A 24118-nucleotide genomic window follows, 5' to 3' on the forward strand; every position below is an offset into this window, starting at 1 on the left:
GTTGCAAAGCCTGAAGTTTTAGCATGGCCAACATCCAGATATTGACAATGGTCATTGATAGTTTAAAAATAAAGAACTTCTATGCTGATATTGCAGAAATAATTCAAAATAATAAAACAAAACTTAGACAACCAGGTAGAGTTCTAGACCACTAATCCGAAGAGGTACATGGCAATTTGGGAATTTAATTTGTTTTGTCTGGAATAGATAAATAGTAATAGTTACATACCCTTCATCAGAATCTTGTCGTAAAACACATCTGGTTCACTAATGTCTACAATCCTTGCCTGGTCTGACTTACAAGTAACTCTAACCCACCAATGTGGATGACTGAAGCTTCTTTCTCAGTTCAAAGGGAAGTAAGAGACAGACAATAATTTCTGGCTTTGCCACCTTCCTCCAGCACTTAATCCCCACATTGACCCTGGCACTCACTGTATTAGATATTTTCCCAGTTCTGATGAAGGGTTTTCAATCTGACCACTGTTTCTATTTCCTTAGTAACTTCTGACCTGTGAGTATTTAAAGCACTTTCTGCTTTTTCCTTTATAGTTGGAAATCAGTAAAATTTCCAGAATGCAGATATTTTTTATATTTTATTGGATGCCAATAAAATAAATCAACAACTTTCATTGGTAGTGGTGGTAGTTCTTAACAATTCTTTCTTTGGCTTGGCTTCGCGGACGAAGATTTATGGAGGGGGTAAAAAGTCCACGTCAGCTGCAGGCTCGTTTGTGGCTGACAAGTCCGATGCGGGACAGGCAGACACGATTGCAGCGGTTGCAGGGGAAAATTGGTTGGTTGGGGTTGGGTGTTGGGTTTTTCCTCCTTTGCCTTTTGTCAGTGAGGTGGGCTCTGCGGTCTTCTTCAAAGGAGGTTGCTGCCTGCCAAACTGTGAGGCGCCAAGATGCACGGTTTGAGGCGTTATCAGCCCACTGGCGGTGGTCAATGTGGCAGGCACCAAGAGATTTCTTTAGGCAGTCCTTGTACCTTTTCTTTGGTGCACCTCTGTCACGGTGGCCAGTGGAGAGCTCGCCATATAACATGATCTTGGGAAGGCGATGGTCCTCCATTCTGTAGACGTGACCCATCCAGCACAGCTGGATCTTCAGCAGCGTGGACTCAATGCTGTCGACCTCTGCCATCTCGAGTACTTCGACGTTAGGGATGAAAGCGCTCCAATGGATGTTGAGGATGGAGCGGAGACAATGCTGGTGGAAGCGTTCTAGGAGCCGTAGGTGGTGCCGGTAGAGGACCCATGATTCGGAGCCGAACAGGAGTGTGGGTATGACAACGGCTCTGTATACGCTTATCTTTGTGAGGTTTTTCAGTTGGTTGTTTTTCCAGACTCTTTTGTGTAGTCTTCCAAAGGCGCTATTTGCCTTGGCGAGTCTGTTGTCTATCTCATTGTCGATCCTTGCATCTGATGAAATGGTGCAGCCGAGATAGGTAAACTGGTTGACCGTTTTGAGTTTTGTGTGCCCGATGGAGATGTGGGGGGGCTGGTAGTCATGGTGGGGAGCTGGCTGATGGAGGACCTCAGTTTTCTTCAGGCTGACTTCCAGGCCAAACATTTTGGCAGTTTCCGCAAAGCAGGACGTCAAGCGCTGAAGAGCTGGCTCTGAATGGGCAACTAAAGCGGCATCATCTGCAAAGAGTAGTTCACGGACAAGTTTCTCTTGTGTCTTGGTGTGAGCTTGCAGGCGCCTCAGATTGAAGAGACTGCCATCCGTGCGGTACCGGATGTAAACAGCGTCTTCATTGTTGGGGTCTTTCATGGCTTGGTTCAGCATCATGCTGAAGAAGATTGAAAAGAGGGTTGGTGCGAGAACACAGCCTTGCTTCACGCCATTGTTAATGGAGAAGGGTTCAGAGAGCTCATTGCTGTATCTGACCCGACCTTGTTGGTTTTCGTGCAGTTGGATAATCATGTTGAGGAACTTTGGGGGACATCCGATGCGCTCTAGTATTTGCCAAAGCCCTTTCCTGCTCACGGTGTCGAAGGCTTTGGTGAGGTCAACAAAGGTGATGCTCTCCATTGCAGGCAAAATCTTCGCTAGGATTCTACTAAATAGAATAATACCTAGTGTCGCCGAGAATATTCTCCCAGAATCACAGTGCGGCTTTCGCGCAAACAGAGGAACCACTGACATGGTCTTTGCCCTCAGACAGCTCCAAGAAAAGTGCAGAGAACAAAACAAAGGACTCTTAACAATTACAATGCAGTAAACCAACATGCCTTAAATAATTTATGCAGAGCCATTTGGCAGCTATCAAATTTAATGGCTCTGTTTTAATGCCATCCCACCATGTTAATTGAAACAGATATTATAAATTCTCTGAAATAAGGTTGTAAATCTAAGTGCAAAAGGAAATTTAACTAACTTTCTCTTTCTGAAAATGCAGTGTAAAATGCTGGAGAGAAAGCTGGAGGAAGATATGGTGTTTACAGAGTACGAGCAGATCCCAAAGAAGATGGTAGATGGTGTGTTCACCACAGCAACTCTTCCGGAAAATGCAGAACGCAATCGTTTCAGGGATGTTGTTCCATATGAGGAGAATAGGGTGGAACTTGTGCCAACCAAAGAAAATAACACTGGCTATGTGAATGCCTCTCATATCAAGGTGAGAATGCCCAGTCACTGGTTACATGAAATATCACTCCTCCAATATTTAATTCCATTCACTCGTATAAATATTCATGAAAGCACTAATATGATACTTCCTGGTCCATATATTTATGAAGGATTAACTCTATTTCTCCATGCAATTGTTTAAATATGAACTAAGAGATGTATAGAATAGAATTCGATAATGAATAAAGGTTGTTAGCTGTAGTGTAACTACAAAATAGTTTTGCCTCTTCCAAATACATGAATAACAAGCCAGGAACCAAACCTGTTACAAATATGGCCAACTCTTCTATAATGTGAAAAAAATTCTATCCATTTACATTATTTGGTCACCATATTTTTTTTTACAAAAGGAAGCACAGATCACTGGGCAACCAGTGGCACTTCACAAATATAGTGAAAGCAGCAAATTGAGAGAGGTTTCAAAATTGAGCTCGGGGATTGTGGGGTCTTAATTTTTTTGCCATTTACATTAATTCTTCTGTTCATTGGCAATCACTTTAACAGGAGTCCAGTACTAAGACCTGCTTAAAACTAACCTGCAGAATTTAAAGACAACTGCATACATTACAATAGGTGCATTATATTTCAAGAACTCATTCTAACATAGGAGTCATTGAAGATAACACATTGCTTAATGAGATCCATTCCTTTAAGCCATGGAGAGAGATTGATATATCATTAGCCCCTTTTATACAGTGCTTGAAAGTAGGGTTTTATCTGCTTTTTGAGCGCTGTGTCAAAGCATCAAAGGCAAATTGGGGGGAGCGGGGGGGGTCCTAGACTTACCTGGCTTTGATCCACACAGGTAGGTAGTTTTAACGGTGGAGCATATTGGACTCATGGAGCCGACTTTTCTCAGTTCTGTATGAACTAACAAGATGACTTCTGGAGACAGGGTGTGTATACAGCAATAATGCATCTTTTCAGTGTAAAAAGGGCTTTTGTTTCCATAGAGGTTCAGAAGGCAGAAACAATTACTCCTGCAACTTGCTCACCATGTATTTCTATCACTTCACACATTGAACTTCTCCAAGTCAAGCATCCACATCTCACAGCATGGACACGCTGCCACTCATTCAATAGTCATCCCAAAAATTATTTGCTGACAGACTCGATCCCATCCTGCAGGTGATAGCCTGTAATCTAAGGTAGCAGTAGCTGAATGGTAGAGGTAAATTGCAACTGCTATTCAAACCTACTGTAAAGCTGCACTCAACATCATTATATTCTCTCAGACAAGAGATGGATTCGAACCCAGTTTCCATGCTGGTCACCTAACTCTGAGTTACATCCCAATGGCCAACCATTCCTGACAGATGGAGTTGACACTCTACATCACGATTATTTTCCTTCCCTACCACTGTGATCCATTATCTACCCATTGCTCTTCCAGGCATTCCTGTAAAAGATCTTGCACATTTTTTCTCTTTCCATGTATAACGCAGGGCAGTTTTGTAAACACTAGAGGGAGTTGGTGTCACCCAAGCCGGCTCAACAGATTCAATCATGTCACATTTTGGCTGATTTTTTTGTACTGCTTCTAATGAACAGGTTACTGTAGCTGGAGAAGACTGGCATTATATTGCTACGCAGGGGCCCCTGCCTCATACATGCCATGACTTCTGGCAGATGGTGTGGGAGCAAGGAGTGAATGTTATTGTGATGGTTACAGCAGAAGAGGTAAGTTCTGTGATGCTACCATTACTTAAACTTAGTACACAGAGGGAACAGTGAGGGTGAAATTATTGACTTGTATGTTCATAATACTCTTAAGATTACTGTACTTCCTGCTGCTTTGTGAGTTTTATGAACAACCAAAGCCTTTAGTTCCGTATCAGAGATCTTTCGTTGTCAATTTGGTTAAACTGGTGTACTTTACAGTAATACTGGAGTATTGCATTCCTTTGCTTAAAAAAAAGCAGGAAGTATTCTAGCTTTGTTAAACATTAAGTACTATTTACTACAGAGACTTAAAACAGTCTCTGATTTCAAAGCACACAGTTGTTGAAACTTTTTTCGCTTTGATGTTTCATAAGAAAGTATTTTCAATCTCAAGGCCGGGAAATAAATTTCTTATCCAACACATGCCATAACTGAGGAAATTCACAAATACGGCAAAACTTAAGTTGGAGCCACATTGTCATTTTATGTTCAAATTTAAGATAGATGCAAAGAGGATTATTTCCTTTTGGGGCAAAATTGAAATTGAGATAATTAAGCTCTTTTGAACATGTATCCAACAGAGACATCTGGAACACCAAAAGCAAATGTAAAAGCAAGTCTAGTTTAGAAAGAATTTTTGGTGTCGTTCATGTAAACGAGATAGATCTTCCATTTCTACTATGCTCCAATATATAAAATGTATACAAAGTCAAAGTCTCTGGCTTAAAATTAATTGACCCAGCTGACCTCAATGGACATCGTCTTTACTGAATTCTGAAATTTGTTCTATTTGGAGCACAAATGTGGGTTTTTACAAGGGCGTCCAAACCCTCTGTCAAACATAACTGCTGTTTTGTCTGGATGTGTTTAGTCTCATGGTTAATTAACCAATTGGATGTATGGAATGTAAATAAATGTTTACCACTTACATACTCCGGAAGTCTTGAAGATAGCGATCAGCATTTGAGAGGAATTCATCAGATGAGAACCTGGGGTGAACAGGGTTATTAGACTGGACAATTAGGGTCGACAGTGATCATCTTTCATCAACAAAAATGGTACGGTTAGCATAGTGCCAGCGACTGGAGTTCAAATCCAGCGCTGTCTGTAGGAGTTTGTGCGTTCTCCCCATGTCTGTGTAGGTTTCCTCTGGGTGCTCCAGTTTCCTCCCACCCTTCAAAATGTACCAATTGGATGGCACGGGCTCTTGAGCTGAAAGGGCCTGTTACCATGCTCTATGTCTAAATTTTTTTTTTAATTGAATTTGGGGCCTGGGGGAATGAGCAGTATAAAGATTATACTCGTAACTTGTGGTGAGAGTGGTTGAGGGTTATGAAGTGTGAGTGGAGGGAACCTTCGAGAGTCACATTCTCAATGCCAGCCTTGGACCTTGGCAGGTAGGTTGCTTGCAGATTGCATTGTCATTGAGCTACATTTAGATCTTCCGAGCATATGCTATAAAAGTCATTGACGTGAACGTATAGTCAAGCAGCTCTCCAGCACACCAAGACAACTCTGTCCATACACCACTTGTTATGCCCCTCAAAACCACACAAGTAATTCCCCAGCAATATTTTAATGGAAGATTAAGGAAAATTCCAAAATATTTTAAAAGTATACTAAAGACAATGGGTAACCAGGGAAAGAGTAGTGGTCATCTACTTGGAATGGATAGATTATTCCAAGATTGTCAGAATGTTTTTGGGGAGCAGATCCTGTCTGAACACAAGTAAACTTTTCAAAATAACCAGTGTAGTGGATGCAATTTATATCAGGACTTTAATAAGATTTTTGACAAGGGCCCATCATGGCAAACTGGTCCTAAAGGTTAAAGCCCAAGGAAAGCAAAGCAATTTGTAAATTGGATCCAAATTGTGTTGGTAGTAGGAGACAGAGGGTGATGATGGAATATTGGTTTTGAGTTTGGAAACGGTGACCTACCACAGGTACTAGTGCTGAGACCCTTCCTGTATGTTAAATACATTAACAATTGGGAGATGAATTTAAAAAATCTGATTTGTGAATTTACAGATGGCGAGAACTGATAATGTTGATAGGATACAGACTAGTGTTATACGAGGTAGAACAAAGGCAGATGGAATTTAATCTTAATCATGAATGGTAGAGCAGGTTCTCTCTCTCTCTCTCTTTTTATTCTTTTCTTTCCTTTTGGGGCTTTAGATTTCCTTGTGGGAGGATATGGGTGGGAGGGAGGAGAAAATTATTAAAAAAGCAAGTATGTAGTCGATTACATTAAGATTTGTTTCTATGTGTATCTTGATTACATGTGTTTATAAAATAAAATTTGATTAAAAAACAGTGAATGGTAGAGAGGGGTGTTGGTATACAAGTTCAAGGATCCCAGAAAATTGGCAGCATAGCTGGATAAGGTGGTTAAAACAATATGCAGGATACTAGACTTCCTTGTCTGGGGCCTGGAATATAGAAATTGTGGCACAACTGTATAAAATATTGGTTAAATTTAAACATACAGCACGATAATAGGCCCACGAGCCCATGTCATCCAATTACACCCAATTGAAGGGTGAGAGGAAGCTCACGCAGTCACGGAGAGAACGTACAAACTCCTTACAGACAGTGCTGGATTTGAACTCCGGTCGCTGGTGCTATATCGGCGTTGAACTAATTGTGTGGCCCTGCACACCATCACAATGGAGCAAATGCAATAACATTGGTTGCGATAGAGCATTTCAATTGCAGGGGCACTGGAAGCCTCGGTTTGATTTCCTTGGAGCAGAGGATACTGAGAGGGTATCTCAGGGAGGTATACATAATTTTCCCCTGCGGCTGCTGCGGGCGTGTCTGCCTGTCCCGCATCGGACTTGTCGGCCACGGACGAGCCTGCAGCTGACGAGGACTTTTACCCCCTCCATAAATCTTTGTCCGCGAAGCCAAGCCAAAGAAAAGAAATACATAATTAGGGAAACATTTTCCATCACAGAGGTGCCTAAAACTAGACAGCTTGAGTTTACAAAAAGAGACGAGAGTTTTGAGAGGATCAGTGGAAGAGCTTTTGCACCTGTAGTTGGAATATGGAATAGACTGCTCCAAACGTTTACAATACTTAGAAATCTAAACGAGCATGTAAATGACAAACTATAGTCAGCGATGATCCCAGCAATAATAAACAAATTTAGTGAAAAGGGATATTTGATGGACAGAAGAGCCTGTTTCTTTGCTGATTCGATCAAATTCTACGAATGTGAGATAGGGAATTACATCATTGTGTATGTACCTGTTGTGGAAAATGTCAGCACAGTCTGAAAATCATCCATAATCACACTCTTATGAAAAATATTTGCTACTGAATTTAGAATAAGGTCCAAGTCCTGGGTGTGATTGAAACAGGTGATAAAGTGCTTATTACATTCCTTCTTCATCTCTTAACCTTTCAGTAGAATGCTCATTGAGGCTCCCACAAAACCACTGCCACTTTTAGTTTTCTTATTTATCATGAGAACTGTTCAGTAAGCTAATTTTTCCTTTGTAATAAAATCACATTGTCATTTAAATGTGTTAAACTGTCACAGAAAAGTCTGCTTTTGAACCAGTAATTTTCCTGCAATCTTCCAGTGATGGTCAGTCTTAGTAATTTGTCCTATGTATAAATGTCTTTGATTAAAATAAAAATTGTAGCTGAAAGGATGAAGAGCGTCAACAATGTAATTGAAAAATTACCTGTTATTATTTCCATTCACGTACTCTTGCTATTTGGTTTATGATTTACGAGAAAGAAATTATAGGATGATTTTTTTTTTAATTGCCTGTAATTTTTGTTGTGTAGGAAGGAGGGAAACCAAAGACCCATCGATACTGGCCCAAACTGGGTTCAAAGCATAGCTCAGCAACTTACGGCAAATTTAAGGTGACAACCAAGTTCCGCACAGATTCTGGTTGCTATGCAACTACAGGTTTAAAGGTCAAGCACTTGTTGTCTGGACAGGAGAGGACCGTGTGGCATTTGCAGTACACAGACTGGCCGGATCATGGCTGTCCTGAAGATGTTCAGGGTTTTTTGTGTAAGTACTGAGATACATGTTGCAGTTTTTTCTGTATGCAAATGGAATGAGATTTAAACTTCATCATTTATGTGCAATTGCTAATTCAGTAGGAAGAAGCAGAGCGTTAAGGAATGATGCTGGTATTCAGATGTGGCCAAATAGAATATGCACAACTGCCGATCTAGCCTCCAAACATTTTTTTTTTCTCTCTCACTGGCTGAATTGTCCTGCTTGAATTTTGTGAATGAAACCTTAGAAAAAGGTATTCTAGACAGGTGTATGAATCTGAAATCACTGCAATCATTGTTCAGTAGAAATGACTCAATATGCATGCATCTGAAGAGGAATGGAAGTGTAACTTTTACGTGGCATTTAAAGAATTCCATAATAAACACTCACCTGACTTTAAAAAAAAAGCAAAACATCTTTCATCAAATTCAAGATCAGCTGGTTTACACTGACTGGCCTGTAATCTCTTTCCCTGCATGTCAGAAGACGGGGAAATATTTCAAGTTTTCTAAAATGTTCTGTTTCTCCACCATTGTTCAGTTGGATAGGATTTACCTACCTCTTTACAGGATTATCCATATCAACGTACAGCCATAGAATCAGCAGTAGAGGCTTTCTTACTGATGGTATTTTCCACGTTGTCTTCCCATCAATGTCATTTTAAACCACAGCCTCGGTTTCTCTATGTATACTGACCATTCGTGGCAACGATTCACCATCTCATCACTAGTTCTCTCAATCCCACCACCATATAAATTTTTCATATGGGACAGCACCCTTACAAAGTTTACTTTAAATAAATAATCTCCTTCATAACCTCTATACCCTAGTCATCCTCAGTAACATCTATAAAGCTTCATTCATTATCCGAATTCTGCGCCATCACCAAAGACATCGCTACCTCTGTACTGTTGCTCAAACTTAACCTGTCTCTGCTCATCCACAGCCAACACCCTCACCAGTGTTTAGTTTACCTCTGAATTTGACAATTCCAATATACAGCTGGCTACCCTTCCATTTTCTTCTATGGAAATGTGAGATCATTCAAAACTCTTCAGTCTATTCCTTGCAGCCTTTGCCACCCACCATAGCTGTGCTTATTGACAGCATTTCTTTGATTTTAAAATTGTAAACCTTTCTTCTCCAGTCCAACGAACCTCCTATCTGTGTGGATCTCCAGATTTACACAATTGTTGCTACTTATGCCTTCGCTGGCCAAACCCCAAGCTTGGTACCACCTGTCGAACCCATCTGCTTCTGTACTTCTGTTTCCCTTGAGATTTTCCATCTGCTCTAATCTCCCTTTTCGTGAATCTGTTTTCTTTATTGTTTGAGGACAATTCCTGTGAAGCATCTTGGGGCATTTTATTTAATTAGGAGTTCTTAACAAAAGAAGTTGAAGTGGGTGAATCAAAGGGTCGATTCCATAACCCACAGTCACCTGCAGTGCTTATTTTGTACTGAATATTGGCATCTTTCTCAGTTTGGGACCTGATAAACCTTGGTAGGGGAGGGGGGGGGGGGGGGAAGGAAAGCATTGACAGATAACCTGATGTCTGGAATTATTAATTCATTTCATTTGTAAATAGATATGTTGCCACAATGACTCTTTGAGGAAAATTAAAATTGTCACATTTTTTCAAAAATAATCCTTGCACATAAGAACTATTTAACCCAGTGGTTCTCAAACCTTTTTCTTTCCACTCACAGACTACTTTAAGTATTCTCTATGCCATCGGTGCTTGAAGGGATTGCTTAAGACGGTATGTGAGTGAGAAGGGAAGGTTGAAAATCACTGCTCTAGGCCCAATTGTTACTGAAATATTTTGCTTGAGGAAAAATTGTCATTGGCTCATTTCCTTTGGGGTTATGAAACCGTGAACATAATGAGCCAATTAGGTACGATTAAAACATTAGTTTTCAAACTTTTTCTTTCTGCCCACATTCTACCTTAAGCAATCCCTTACTAATTACAGAACACCTATGGCATAGGGAATATTTAAAGTGGAAAGAGAAAAGTTGAGAACCACTGATTTAAACAAAAGCTTCACTTTATGGTTTTCTTGCACATTTATCTAAGAAATGCAAAATAGTTGATGATGTTTTTAATTCATATTATTGGATGGCTATTTGTGGAGTATGTTTAAAAGGTATGGAAATTAACAAGGTACACTTTTAACATTTATTTTCTGAGCACATTACAAAATATTTATATTGTGATCATTTATAATAACAAGCCAACTAAGGCTGACAATATCCTTTTATCCCTTTAGACATGGTATATTAATTGTTCTTGGGATAGATTATTCTCTTGATTAATTTTTTTCCACTCCGTTGACCTGTGACATTTCTTCTCATTCTCCCATTTCTCCAAGTAGACTGTTCAACATGCCTTATCCATTTAGCAGTCATATCACAGTGAAATTGAGAGTTATCAAGCTGTCATTTATTCCACTTCATTCTTTTGTAGCACCTTGTCTCCTCCATTTTAAAAATCAAGGTTTGCATCAGTTAACTGTTGGTTCTTAATTTTTCTTCTGCAAGTGTGATATATCGAGAAATATGGAGGCGGGTCCTTAATTTGAGTTTCTTGGTATGAAAAACAACCTGGCAGTTGTCTCATAGTTGAGTGTACATACACTATCAACCATGGAGCAGATATCAGTGATAACATGTGCTAGAGTATTTTTAAAAACTCTAATTTAGAATTGGATTTCAAGAGCCTACATTGCCTTTTGATGAGCAATCATTGTGACACATCTTCTCCAAAATTACAATAGTTGATTAGTTTTAAGTCTTTTTAGGCCACAAGTGAGATTATTTAAACAACATTTTTTTTTAAATGAGTGAAGTAGTGAATCAAATTAAGTTATTATTGTGACCAAAGAAAAATGCTAAGGTCAGCAATATCTTGAAAATAAAAATAATGCTCCATATAGTTACTTACAGAGAGACTCGTTTGACAGAAAAAAAAAATAAAATCACTTGTGTGGTGTTGGAAGTAAATACAGTAAAACTCCTGGTATCAGGAGGAAGTCAGAGGAACACGACCCAATCCTCATCAAGGGCTCAGTAGTAGAGAAGGTCAAGAACTTCAAATTCTTGAGTGTTAACATCTTCTGTCCTGGAGCCTCCACATTGATGCAATCACAAAGAAGGCTCGCCAGTGGCTATACTTTGTGAGGTATCGGAGGAGATTCGGTAGGTCACCAAAGACTCTCCTCAACTTCTACAGGTGTACCATGGAGAGCATTCTGGCTGATTGCATCACTGAATGATTTGGAAGTACCAACTCTCAGGACAAGAATAAACTCCAGAGGATTGTTAACTTAGCCTGCCACATCTCAGGCATCAGACTTCACTCTATGAGGACATCCACATGAGGTAGTCATTAAAAAAAACAGCCTCTATCCTCAAAGACCCCCACCACCCAGGCCATGCCCTCTTTACTCTGCTACCATTGGGGTAAAAGGTTCAGGAGCCTAAAGATGAGCACTCAAAGACAGTTTCTTTCCCGTTGCCATCAGATTCCTGAATAATTGTGTACTATTATTTTTACTTTTTTATAGTAATGTCGTTAGACGGTATAATATGAACATTTGCACTATGATGTTGCCACAAAAACACCAAATTTCATGACTCGACACCTATGGGAATTGGTAGATGCCGGAGAAGCGAATTTGTGTGTTGCATAGATTGGCAAACTGACCACTAGGGTGCGCCAATTTTAAACTTTCATATTTTTTAACCTATTTATTTTCCACAATTTTTTTTTGCCTGTGGCTTGAATTTGAAATATTCAAATTTTACTGTAGTTGCATTTATAGGATAGCAGCTAATTGTATCCCTCAGTTAAACTTTTAAACAGGTTGGCACAGTTAATGTAGCAGTTAGCGCAATACTGTTATAGCGCCAGCGATTGGGACCGGTATTTGAATCCAACGCAGTCTATAAGGAGTTTCTACGTTCTCCCCAAGTCTATATGAGTTTCTTCCAGGTGCTCCAGTTTCATCCCACTATTCAAAACGTACCAGGGGTTGGAGGTCAATTGGGCAACACATGGCTCATTGGCCTATTACTGTGCTGTATGTCTACATTTTTTTTAAAATTAAATTTAAGCCCAAATGCTAGGTTCAGGTGAATAATGAGTAAGCTGTTAATCTGGGCAGATATGTGTGATATGAAGTTGAGTTACAGTTTTAGACAAAGCAAATTGTATTTCATGAACATTTCATAAATGTTGATAATATCCATCCAGTTAAATTTGTTCTTATTTCCCAACAAGCAAAATGTACTTGGCGTATTAGGACTTAATTTTGGTGCTAACTACATTTTTCCTTTAATTTCTCAGCTTATCTAGAAGAAATTCAATCAGTTCGTCGACACACCAACAGCATGCTTGACTCCACCAAGACTTGCAACCCCCCAATCATTGTACATTGCAGTGCAGGGGCTGGAAGAACAGGAGTGGTGATTCTAGCAGAAGTCATGGTTGGGTGCTTGGAGCATAATGAGGTGAGATGTTATTTTACAGTTCACTTCATAAAGGAAGATCCAAAGTGGCCTTGTATCTTATTTCAGTTTAATACATTCATGGGAATGTGGACATGGCTGGAAATTATGAATTCACACACTGGTGAATCTGAAGTCACATAGGCAGGATGAGACGAAGACAGCAGACTATTTTTACATTTTTTTCCTCCCACTTAAAACCCTTAAGCAATCAAGTTTAGTTAAATGTTTTAAGGAATGAAAAATGATAATTACAATTTTTCCTGTCCATGGAACCCAGCAGCTCAGGTTCGGTGAGCAGATTTCGAGGAGTAAGCGTCGGGAGTGGCCAACAAATTTAGGACTTAATATTGGTATGTGAATGCAGAATTTAGTAGCACTTACAAAGAGAACTGCTGGCAGTCAGGTTTGTTTTTTACCCATCTTCAGGAGAATTGATGTTGTTTGCTTAAACCTGGTTTTAGAGATATATATGTCTAACAGGCCCTACGCCTCATGGATCCATGCCCCTATATACCCCATGAACCCACAACCCCTGTACGATTTGAAGGGTGGAAAGAAACCCATGCAGACACAGGGACCACGTCTAAACTCCTTACAGACAGCACTGGATTTGAACCCAGGTCACTGGCGCTGTAATAGTGTGGCGCTAACAGTGCAGCCTTAGTGAGTTTTCTAGTGAGGGAATTGATCACTGGTTTCTACCCACCCAGCTACCTTTGTTAATCCACTTGTGTGGAATTATGGTTCAGAACATTGTGTTGAAAGAATGGAAAAGACAATCTATTGATCACAGTTGAAATGTAACACACTAGTATGCAACAGGATTAGAAACTTGCAAGGAGCTCTGAGACAAAAAGGACAATTTATTATTGATGGTTGACAAGTTCAAATCTGAGTAGTCTGTACACTGTAAAACAAATTAAATTGCGAACATAAAGTTTACACTGCATACCTGAAACACCAATTAGTACATCTCTATCAATAACACTACAAATTTGTCTATTAAATTTATAGTCCCTAGATTGGATTCTCACATTGTAGTTAGCATGTAGTGTGCCATTTCCAACACACCCCATAGACATTGAAATATCCAAAAACCAAACCACAGCATGAAATGAAAAATGTAAATTGCAGTTGTTATCAGTTGCTGTATAGAAGCTGGAACTATGACTCTCCACCAGACCAAGGTAACCTTATCAAGAAGAGTTAGGAGTTGCAATGCAGGATACAGGGACATATCTTTGCCTGGCAGCAGTTATTAGGATATTGCACTGAGAATTCTTCCCCAACCCTCAGGATAATATACCATAATCCTTGCAGGAGGGAATATATTTACACGGGAAAAAGCAACTACTGAATGCAAGGATTGTACCACTACACAATCTAGCCCAGCCTCCAAAAGGACAATGGTTTTCAATTGTTTCGTGTCATAGCTGCTAGATTAGTTGTGACTTGGTTTGGGTAAAGTCTTCCTCTTTCACATGAAGACAGAGAAAGTTATGCTTCTTTGCATTCTCTTTGAGTGTACAATATCAACTCGCCCATCTGAGTAGCACTAGTGACCTTATTTACCTCTATTCATTTTAAAACCACAAGACATAGGAGCTGAAATAGCTATTCAGCCCAAAAAGTCTGACTCACAATTTAATCATGAGCTGATCCACTTTCCCCACTCAGCCCCCTGCCTGACCTCCCCATAATCTTTGATACCTTGGCTAATCAAGAACTTATCAATCTTTGTCTTAAATACATCCAATGACCTGGCCTCCACAAACACCTATGGCAACAAATGTCACAGATTTAGCATCCTCTTTGCTTAAGAAATTCCAATGCATTTCTGTTCTAAGTGGATGCCCTTCAATCCTGAAGTTATGCCCTCTTGTTCGAGACTCTCCTACCATGGGAAACATCCTTTCCACATCTACTCTGTCCAAGTCTTTCAACATTCAAAATGTTTAAATGAGATCACCCCCTCTCCAAATTTCAAATGAATACAGGCCGAGAGCTGTAAAACGCTTCTCACATGATAATCCTTTCATTCCTAGAATCATCTTTGAATCTGCTTTGAACCCTCTCCAACATCAGCATGTTTTCTTAAATGAGGAGCCCAAAAACTACTCACAAGATTCCAAGCAAGGTCTCACCAGTGCCTTATAAAGCCTCATCTGGGTTTTTCTCCCATTTAAAAAATAGTCTGCCTGTTTATTTTTTTTTTCTACCAAGGTGCATGACTGTACACTTACCAACATTATATTTCATTGCCCATCCTTCTAATTGGTCTGAGTCCTTCTGCAGCCTCTATGTTTCCTCTACATTACCTGCTCCTCCATCTACCTTCATTTCATCTGCAAGCCCAGCCACAAAGCCATTCATTCCATTATCCAAATCATTAATATAGAACATAAAAAGCAGTCCAAACACCAACTCCTGTGGAACATCACAAGCAACTGCCAGCCAATCAAAAATATGATCCTTGTATTCCAACTCTCTGCTTCCTGCCAATCAACCAATGCTCTACCCATGCTAATAGGTTTCCTGTTAACCGAGTCAGTGAGAGAATATACTACATAAGGCCTAACTTGTCGATATTAATGATAGTAGTTCATTGTCTTGTACAATGTACATTCGCACAGAAATTCTTTCTTGCTACAGCAAAACAGATACTTCATTTAAAATCCAACTACAATAGTATATCTTAAATTTAAAAGCAATAAAGATAGTTAACATTCACAGTTACCATAGTGCAAGAAAAAGTGCTACTGCAATAGTGCAGTCGTTTTCATAGTCTTTCTGCATGCATTTACTCTACATCTTTCTAAACCTTTCCTACCCATATCTGTCTAAATATCTTTAAACATTGTTATTGTGCCTGCTTCTACAGTTTTCTTTGAAAGCTCATTCCACATACTGACTACTCTGAGTGCAAAATATTACCTCTTAAGTCCCCATCCTCTAATTCCAAAATCATCTACCTTGGAGGAAAAATGACTGAGCATTCAATTTGTTCAATGCCCTTTGTGAATTCATAAACTCCTACACAGTAGAAAATGAACACCTATCCAATCTCCCTATATAATTTAAACCCTCTAGATACAACAACATCCCAGTGAATCCTCTCTGCACCCCTTCCAATTTATTGATGTCTTTCCTAGAGCTAGGTGACAAAACTGCACAGTATACTCCAACTGTGGCCTCACCAAACCCGTCACAATGAAGGGCACCATATCCACCTGAGTCACCATTTTCAAGAAATCATGCACCTGAACCTCTCTGTTCTTCAACACTCTCCAGGCCCCTTTCATTTACCTTTTAATCTTTCCCTAGTTTAACTTACTGAAGTGCAGCAACACATACTTGTCAGAGTTAAATTCCATTTGCCATTCCTTGATCCTCCTCATCTAATCTAGATCCTGTTGTAAATTTGAATACCTTTCCTCACGGTCCACTACACCACTAATTTTGGTACCATCTGCAAATATAGTAATCATTTTAATTACATTGCCATCCAATTGATAATATAGATGACCAACAGCGGAGCCACTGGCCACTATCATAAAAGCTTCCATCCATCAAACTAGTTTCAAGCTCAATGTGCCAGTTCATCTTAAATCCTGTGATTTAATCTTCCAGACTACACTGTCCTTTGGGACCTTGTCAAAGGCCTTGCTAAAATCCACTTGTGCAACGTGTATTGCCCAGACATCATCAATCCTCTGTCACCTCTTCAAAATACTATCAGATTTGTAAGACTTGATCACTTATGACTCCATGGTGACAACCTCCAAAAAGTCCCTGCTGTTAAGATCCTGTCCCTCAGAACCTCCTTCAGCAATTTGGCCTGTTGCTGACTGACTTCTTCCTGCTGCCATTCTTAAATAACAGCACATTCTTCTCCCTACCTTCTATCACCACTTCCCCTGAGACCAAACATGGCATAACCATCTCAGCAAGGGCCTCAGCAAATTCCCAAGGATGCAATAATTATGCTATTTTGAAATATTTAAGGCCATTTTCAAAGCCATACTTTCTGCTGCCAGATGACGAACATCTAATGCCAAATTGTTGAAAACATGGCCAGAAAGCTTCTGTCAAGAAGATCTATACCTGTACTTCAAAAAGCTAAATAGTTTGTCAAAATTGTCTCATTATTGTATTGGTTTCCTGATTTTTTGTTTAGTGCTTTGGCTATTGGTAGGTAAAGTTGATGTATTTTTTTTTGCCATTTATGCTTTAAAGTATCTTCTCTCTAATTCCATTTTAGAAGCTGGAAGTGCCGGTTATGTTGGGATATCTCCGTCAACAGCGGATGTTGATGGTGCAGACTATAGCCCAATACAGGTTTGTCTACCAGGTCCTCATACAGTTCCTGAAGAACTCCCGGCTGATTTAGTTGCAAATTACTATTTTTTCTGTATTTGAATGACCTTAACATTTAGCAGTGGAAACTGAGCTAGCACTTTTTTGGGGAAAAAAAACAATCAGGTCAGTACAGCAAGTATTTTGTCTCTTGGTACTTTGACTTTGGAAGCCATCTTTGCAAATCTGGCTGGCTTCAAATAAGATTGAGGCTGCAGTTGGAGCTTGCTATAAATTGTGATTTTAAAGTAGCAAGAAAGGGGATGATTAGTATGCAGACCTACCATGTGAAGATGATGGAATCTGTATGAAAATTTTAAGCCAAAAATGGAGAACAGCCAGTCTGTAGAGTGGGCTAATATCCTCAGTGAACATTGGCATTGCAGCCCTCTTCATTTATTATCTATTCATTTTTTATTAAATTATTTATATGGCAATGCAATCTTTCACATGTTGAAATTCTATTTGTCCCGAAGATTTCATGCTCATTTAAAAGAGTTAGACTTGAAGACTTAAACATACAGGAGTCATGGGTATTTTGTGGGACATGTTTCCCTTTCCAGAGTAAATCTGGCTCAAATTTATTAGCAACTCCCAGTCCTGCTCTATTTATCCAATGCTGGCAACTGTTTTGGATTCGATGATTAATGGTTGGACAACAAATGGTGGCAATGGTAAAAACCAAGATATTCATTAGTGGTTGCATGGAAGGGTGATACTATATGGGATTTAATCCAGTGGGATCCAGCTTTAACTACAACAATCTTCATGGAATGATTTAAAAATAACATTGGACGCTTTAATGCATTTATATGCTCAGAAGCCTGGAAGTTTGTTCCTTTTCCCAATTTAAATAGCTGATGAAAGGATGTCCCATTAGACTACAGAAACAAAAATAGTAACTTAAAAAAAAATCACTAAATTTTTAGTTTCAAATGGCCACTAATTAAAAGGACAAATATTTTTATTTTGGGAATAGTGCAAGATTTATCACTAAATTGATCTTTTGATTATGAAAAGTTACCCAATTACCCTAAGAATCTAGAAAATGCAAAAAAAAAAATGACCTCTGACTTGCTCCAAATGCTGTTTGCCCTGGAATCATGTTTCAATTCCAGTAGACCTGAAATTAACCATTTCTCTATGGATGTTGACTTGGAGTGTCTCTAACCTTAACTATGGTTCTCATAATCTTGTAGATCTCCATTGTCACCTCTCGTCCTTCTTCACTCTAAAAAGTTAACCTCATCTCATAAGTGAAGCAACACTTCACTTGTGTATCTGTGGGAGTCATCTGGTGCTCCCATTATGGCCTTTTCTACATTGGAGAGACTGAACACAGACTGGGAGATTGCTTTGCTGAGCATCTTCACACAGTCTGCATCATTGACCAACCATTTCAATTCTGCGCTCCTGACCTGACATGTACTGTCAAACCAAGACCACCTGTAAATTGGTGGAGCAGCACCCAATATTCTTTCTGGGCATCTCCAACAAGATGGCATTTACATCAATTTCTCTGGTTTCTGCTAGCCTACTACCTGTGCTTCTTCTCTCGTCTCCATCCCAGTCTTTCCTCTTGCTCTCCACCCTATTCTCTAACAATTCACAGAGCCATCCATCTCCTCTTGTTTGCTGGTGTGCCCTACCTCTTACCACCTCTTGTCTGTGGGAATATGTGCTCCTCCCCTACCCCCCCACCCCCTACCATTTTGTACAGGCTCCTGCCCATAGTTTATCCACACCTTGATTATGTATCTTTATCTTTGTAATATAAATTACACTATTTGACCTGCTGAGTTTCTCCAGCATTGTGTTTTAACTTCAACCACTCTATCTGCAGACTTTTGTCTCTTAAATGCCTATATTGTTCTATCCATCACTACCATTCCTGGCAACACTTTCTAGGCACCTACAACTCTCTACCTGCCCTGGGGAAAAAGGTGCGAGCTGTGTACCTTATGTATGCCTCTCATAATCTTATAGACCTTTATTAAGTCACCTCTCATTCTTCTTCACTCCAAAGAGAAAAGCCACAGCTATGCTAATCTTGCCTTGTAAGATTCATTTTCCAATCCAGGCAACATTCTGGTAAATCTCCTCTATTTCCACATCCTTCCTGTAATGAGGTGTCCAAAACTGAAGACAATATTCCAAGGGTGGTCTTACCTGAGATTTATAGAGCTGCCGCATTAGCTCATGACTCCAGAATTCATTCCCCTAACCAATGAAGCCCAGCATACCTTTGGCCTTCTTAACTATTCCATCAACCTTGAGAGATGTATGGATTTGCACCCCAAGGTTCCTCCATTCTTCCACACTGTCAAGTATCCTACCATTAACCATGTACTTCGTCTTCAGGTTGGATCTTCCAAAATGCGTCACCTCACACTTATCCGGAATGAACTCCATCTGCTACTTTTGCACCCAACACTGCATCCTGTTGTAACCTGTGATAACCTTCAACACTATCCACAAGTCCTTCAACCTTCGTATCATCCGCAAACTTTCTGACCCATCCCTCTACATCTTCGTCCTGGTCTTTTATAAAAATCATAAAGGTACAGGGGTCCCAGAACAGATCCCTGTGGAACTCCACTAGTCACCGACCTCCCAAGTAAAATACTTTCCATCCACTACCTACTACTCTGGTTTCTATAGGCAAGCCAATTTTCAATCCACACATCCCTCATGACTTTCTGAACGAGTTTTCCTTGGGAGACCTTGCCAAATGCTTTACTAAAATACACATACACCACATCTATCTAAATTTAATAACTGATTATACACAAACAGGGTGAAGATTGTATTGTTATCCTATTGGAACAGAGAAAGCTAAAGTAAAATTCAGGCTTGTGTTCTCTATTACAGACTATCAGGTTTAGCTAAATTTCTAGGATCTTTACTAAGCTGGAAGTCTAGATGTGCTTCAGTGTTTAGGAAATTTTATAGATGTTTGGGCTCTTAAATGCCTGAATCCTCTGGATTGCTGGCAGTCGCACTGTGAACAGCTATTGCAGTCCTCTCCTATTTCTTCTAGAATTTGGAGAATCAATTAAGAATCCACCTCACGGTGGAATCAGGTGGAAGGGCATCAGCGACATACTGACACTCCTCTGCTGCTTTCTGAAGCTGGATAGACCAGAGTCGATCCAGCCTTTACACTTTTCTCTCCACTGCCCTATGCAAGGAGGTGATTCACATAGCAGTATTTAAAATCCCCTTTTGCACTGCTGGTGGTTTTATGTCTCATATCCTACTGGTGATATTCCCAAATGACAGTGAGAAGCATAACACTTTGTTTTCAAAAGTGATGGGATCAACAATTATGCCCTTCTGTTATTCGTCTCTGCCCCTTAAATTATTTTGGAAACTGCCATTAAAAGCAAAGAATTGCACAACTATCACCAGAAAGCCCATGGAATTTCATGGTGTACTTCTGTAGATTTTTAAAAAAATGCAGTTAACAATGAAAATAGATTTAAAAGACCATTCTCTGACAAGATATTGTTTCAGTATTGATGAAAATGACAGGCTTTGAATGGTCCCCAAATAGTGTACCATTCTAGAAAAAGGAATAAATTACACTCTGCCTCAATTTTAAACTTCTGTCAAGTACCATTTTGACATCATTGTTTAGATGGCTGACCTGTTCTGCCTTTACAAGCTCTTTCTACTGACTAATATTATTGACTGATTTTAATCTGTATATTTATATAATTTAACAGATTGGGCTTAATTCCAATCTGAATTTTAATATGCTAATATCTGTACTATCACAGTATTTTTTGGCTTATTCCATGTTGTTAAAGACTCAATTCTGATTTGCCATAACTGAAATTTCTGCAGAAAATCTTACATTGATGAGAAACCATTGTTTCAGTTCTTGTTTAAGGATCTGCTTTAATCAGTAACCAAGCAGCAGAATTTTTTTGGTTCTTTAAAATGCTTTTTAATGTACAGATTTGTTATTCCTCTATAATGCTCCTTGATTCTAGTTAAAGGGACAATATAACTTTGCATCTCCAACCTTGTATAATAAGTGCATATACTGGTAATCAAGAATCCTTTCCAAATGTACAAATAGCAGGCTTAAATTTGAACAAGCTGATCACTTTCTATGATAAATGAATCCAATTGAAAAGCCTGCAATTAACTGTGCATCATTGCCAAAAATTAGAAGTCAACCCAAAAACTGGTTTCCTTTAGAACAAGGTTCTGATATAGCTCTTAAATTTTCTTAGCAGAGGAGAAGCCAATTCTGGCCATTTAAACCATCACCACCCAATTTCAACCAAATTAACCTACAACCCGAACGTTTAAGGGTGGGAGGAAACAAGAGCACCTGGGGAAAACCCACACTGACACGTGGAGAACATACAAACTCCTTACAGACAGCACAGATTAGAACCTGAGCTGCTGGTGCTATAATAGAGTTGTACCAACCTTGCCACCTTAATGATTCAATAATGGAATTTTAAGGCACAAGAGCAATTTAGCCATACTAATGTAAAAAGTACTCCATATGATGGGAAAATAATGGTGAACTACTTACTAAAATGTTATTTTGTAACTATACAGTTGGCTTGCTTTGTTTATCAGTACTAAGAAACACCTGTCCTAGAGATCATCAAAAGTTTAATACAAGCTTTAAATTTCACGTCACAGATCATGGTTATCATTTCAATTTGAGGTGCTTTTATTAAGAAATTGACCTCCCTGATCAGAATGTAAAATGCATATTACATAGACAAGAACAGGCCTGATCGTTCCGACCTAGTTTCACTTTCCACTTTCCCCATCCTTTCTCTCCCCACCCCCAGATGTACCTGGTCTGGATTCCAAGGGCCAATTTCAATTCTCACTGGCCTAATGTATCCCAGACTCCAATTATTATGTGCTTTTAGCAGCAATAGTGGATCTGGCAAAGCATTGAGTGAGTTAAGTAAAGATGGAGGGGCAGAGCAGGTCAGGCAGCAATCATGAAGAGAAATGAACAGTCAACATTTTGGGTTGGACCTCCTCCTCTCTCTCTCTTTCCCCCCCCCCCCGCAAGACTCAGGTGGGAAGGGGAGAGAGCAAGGAAAGTGGGGGTAATAGGATAATGGACACAAAGTGGGAGAAATGGAATAGGAAGAGGAGGGTTGAATGAAAATGAGTCCTGGGTTGGGCCTGAAAAATGGGGGAACATGTAAACATCATATGGAAACAATGGATCAGGATGGGAATTAGCTGAAAATGGAAAATCCAAATGTTTAGGCCATCAGTTGTGGGCCTCCTGTGGAGAATATGAAATACTGTTCTTCATGCTTACTTTCGGCCTCACCCTGTCAAAAGACGAGGTAGAGTTAACAGTTCATTGCTCTCGACGAATGTAGCCTCACGCACTGAATCCTTCCATCTTCTCTTCGTTTGCTCAAGATTCCAACATCTGCAGTTTCTTGCCAGCCCATGGTGTTAGTTCCCCACCTATAGATGAAAGCTGGCAGACCCATTTAAACAATTAAAAATGGATTATCTATAAAATACCCAATTAAAAACATTATCAAAAATAACTTGCCTTCCCACTCCCTTCCAGTCTGTTGTTGTAGAATCCCATTTCAATTGTATCACATTGAATCCTGTACAGGTTTCAAGAGATGATCCTCATTTGTCTGACCATGCATGAAAGTATCAGGCTTACAGCTGTTTATGTGCTGACTGCTTGTCAGTCTATGAGAGGACAGCAACATAAACACTGAATTAAAAAAAACATTTACACTAATTTTTCCTTGGTTTTTAACCCATGAAGCATACATTTCTTTAGACAGAGAAGTGCTGTATTATTTTTAGCTGCTAGAGCCCCAAATGTATTGAAAAATATGCTGATTTTTAAAAAACATTTAGTCAGTTGTGATATATTTTCTTTTGCACATGACTCAAGAAAAAAACTTCACTCTGCAGGCTCTAACTGAATTCTTTGCCAACTTAATCCATGACGTGCAACTATTTTTAAAAAATATTTATGGATAAAGAATTTAATTGGTACTTTCAGATATTCAAACTTCTCCTGGACATTTTTCTTATATAAACAAAAAACAGCATCAAGGTATTTTTTTCCACCCGGAGTTCATACAAAATATTCTCAGCCAACTTATCAAATGCAGTATGACGACTTTTTTTTAATTTAAAGTGGTTGAAATTGCCATGGGACAAAAAGCTCATATCTTATTAATAAAAGCAGATAGTTCTTTATTGTGTAATTTATTCTCTATTCAAATAGAACAAATATTCATAAAGGTCACGCAGCAGTTAAACTTCAATTGCGCAAAATTCTTGCACCTGTGGTCTAATTTCTACCTAACACAACTCGTCTGTTAAACAGATGTAGAATGTATTATAGATGTGAATTTGAAGCATACTGAGCAAAACTCTTCAAAGGTGGAGGGTAGAACAATGGACTGGCCTTTTTTTGGGGGGGGAAAACAGAAATGTGTACAAAGTGTATGTTATACTAACTCAGTGAAAGGGCTTTGGCCCTTTAAATGTAACTTTAAGAAATGTAAATGTGTAGACTTAAGTCCACAATGACTTTTAACAGAGCCTAATGGTCTTAATACATTAAGTTAAAGAGTCTTATATTATGGTCAACCTTTCGTCTCTTCAAGCTAACAGTGTGTGCTTTTTAACCACAGATTTATGTATACTCAGTGTATAAGCTTTTCTCACCTTTTCTCTGGTACAAAACTGTGATCCTACATGACAGTATTTTACATTGAATATTGCTGCCTCTTTCTGTGGATATTGAACCATTCAGCATTGCTTCAAGACAAAAGACATTTTTTGACATGTAAATAATTTTGTATTTGCTTTGTGACTTTCCTTATAATTGTACCAAACATTTTGTAAAAGATAATTGTCTATCATTCATATAAACAA

The 24118-nt window shown here is 39.2% G+C and overlaps 1 protein-coding gene across 6 annotated transcripts in view; it reads left to right on the forward strand.

Annotated features, from left to right (window-relative positions):
• Window positions 1–24118, forward strand: part of LOC138760566 (tyrosine-protein phosphatase non-receptor type 14-like) — a 282028-nt gene extending 257910 nt beyond the window's left edge. For all 6 annotated transcript variants that reach the window (XM_069931296.1, XM_069931297.1, XM_069931300.1 and 3 more), the window contains 5 exons: window positions 2407–2625; window positions 4188–4316; window positions 8104–8338; window positions 12681–12844; window positions 17106–24118. In XM_069931296.1, coding sequence (XP_069787397.1) covers window positions 2407–2625; window positions 4188–4316; window positions 8104–8338; window positions 12681–12844; window positions 17106–17234 — 876 coding nt within the window. In that variant the 3' untranslated portion in view covers window positions 17235–24118. The remainder of the gene's footprint in view (window positions 1–2406; window positions 2626–4187; window positions 4317–8103; window positions 8339–12680; window positions 12845–17105) is intronic.

This window comes from Narcine bancroftii, chromosome 4 (genome assembly GCF_036971445.1).
Source record: "Narcine bancroftii isolate sNarBan1 chromosome 4, sNarBan1.hap1, whole genome shotgun sequence".
Classification (NCBI taxonomy): domain Eukaryota; kingdom Metazoa; phylum Chordata; class Chondrichthyes; order Torpediniformes; family Narcinidae; genus Narcine; species Narcine bancroftii.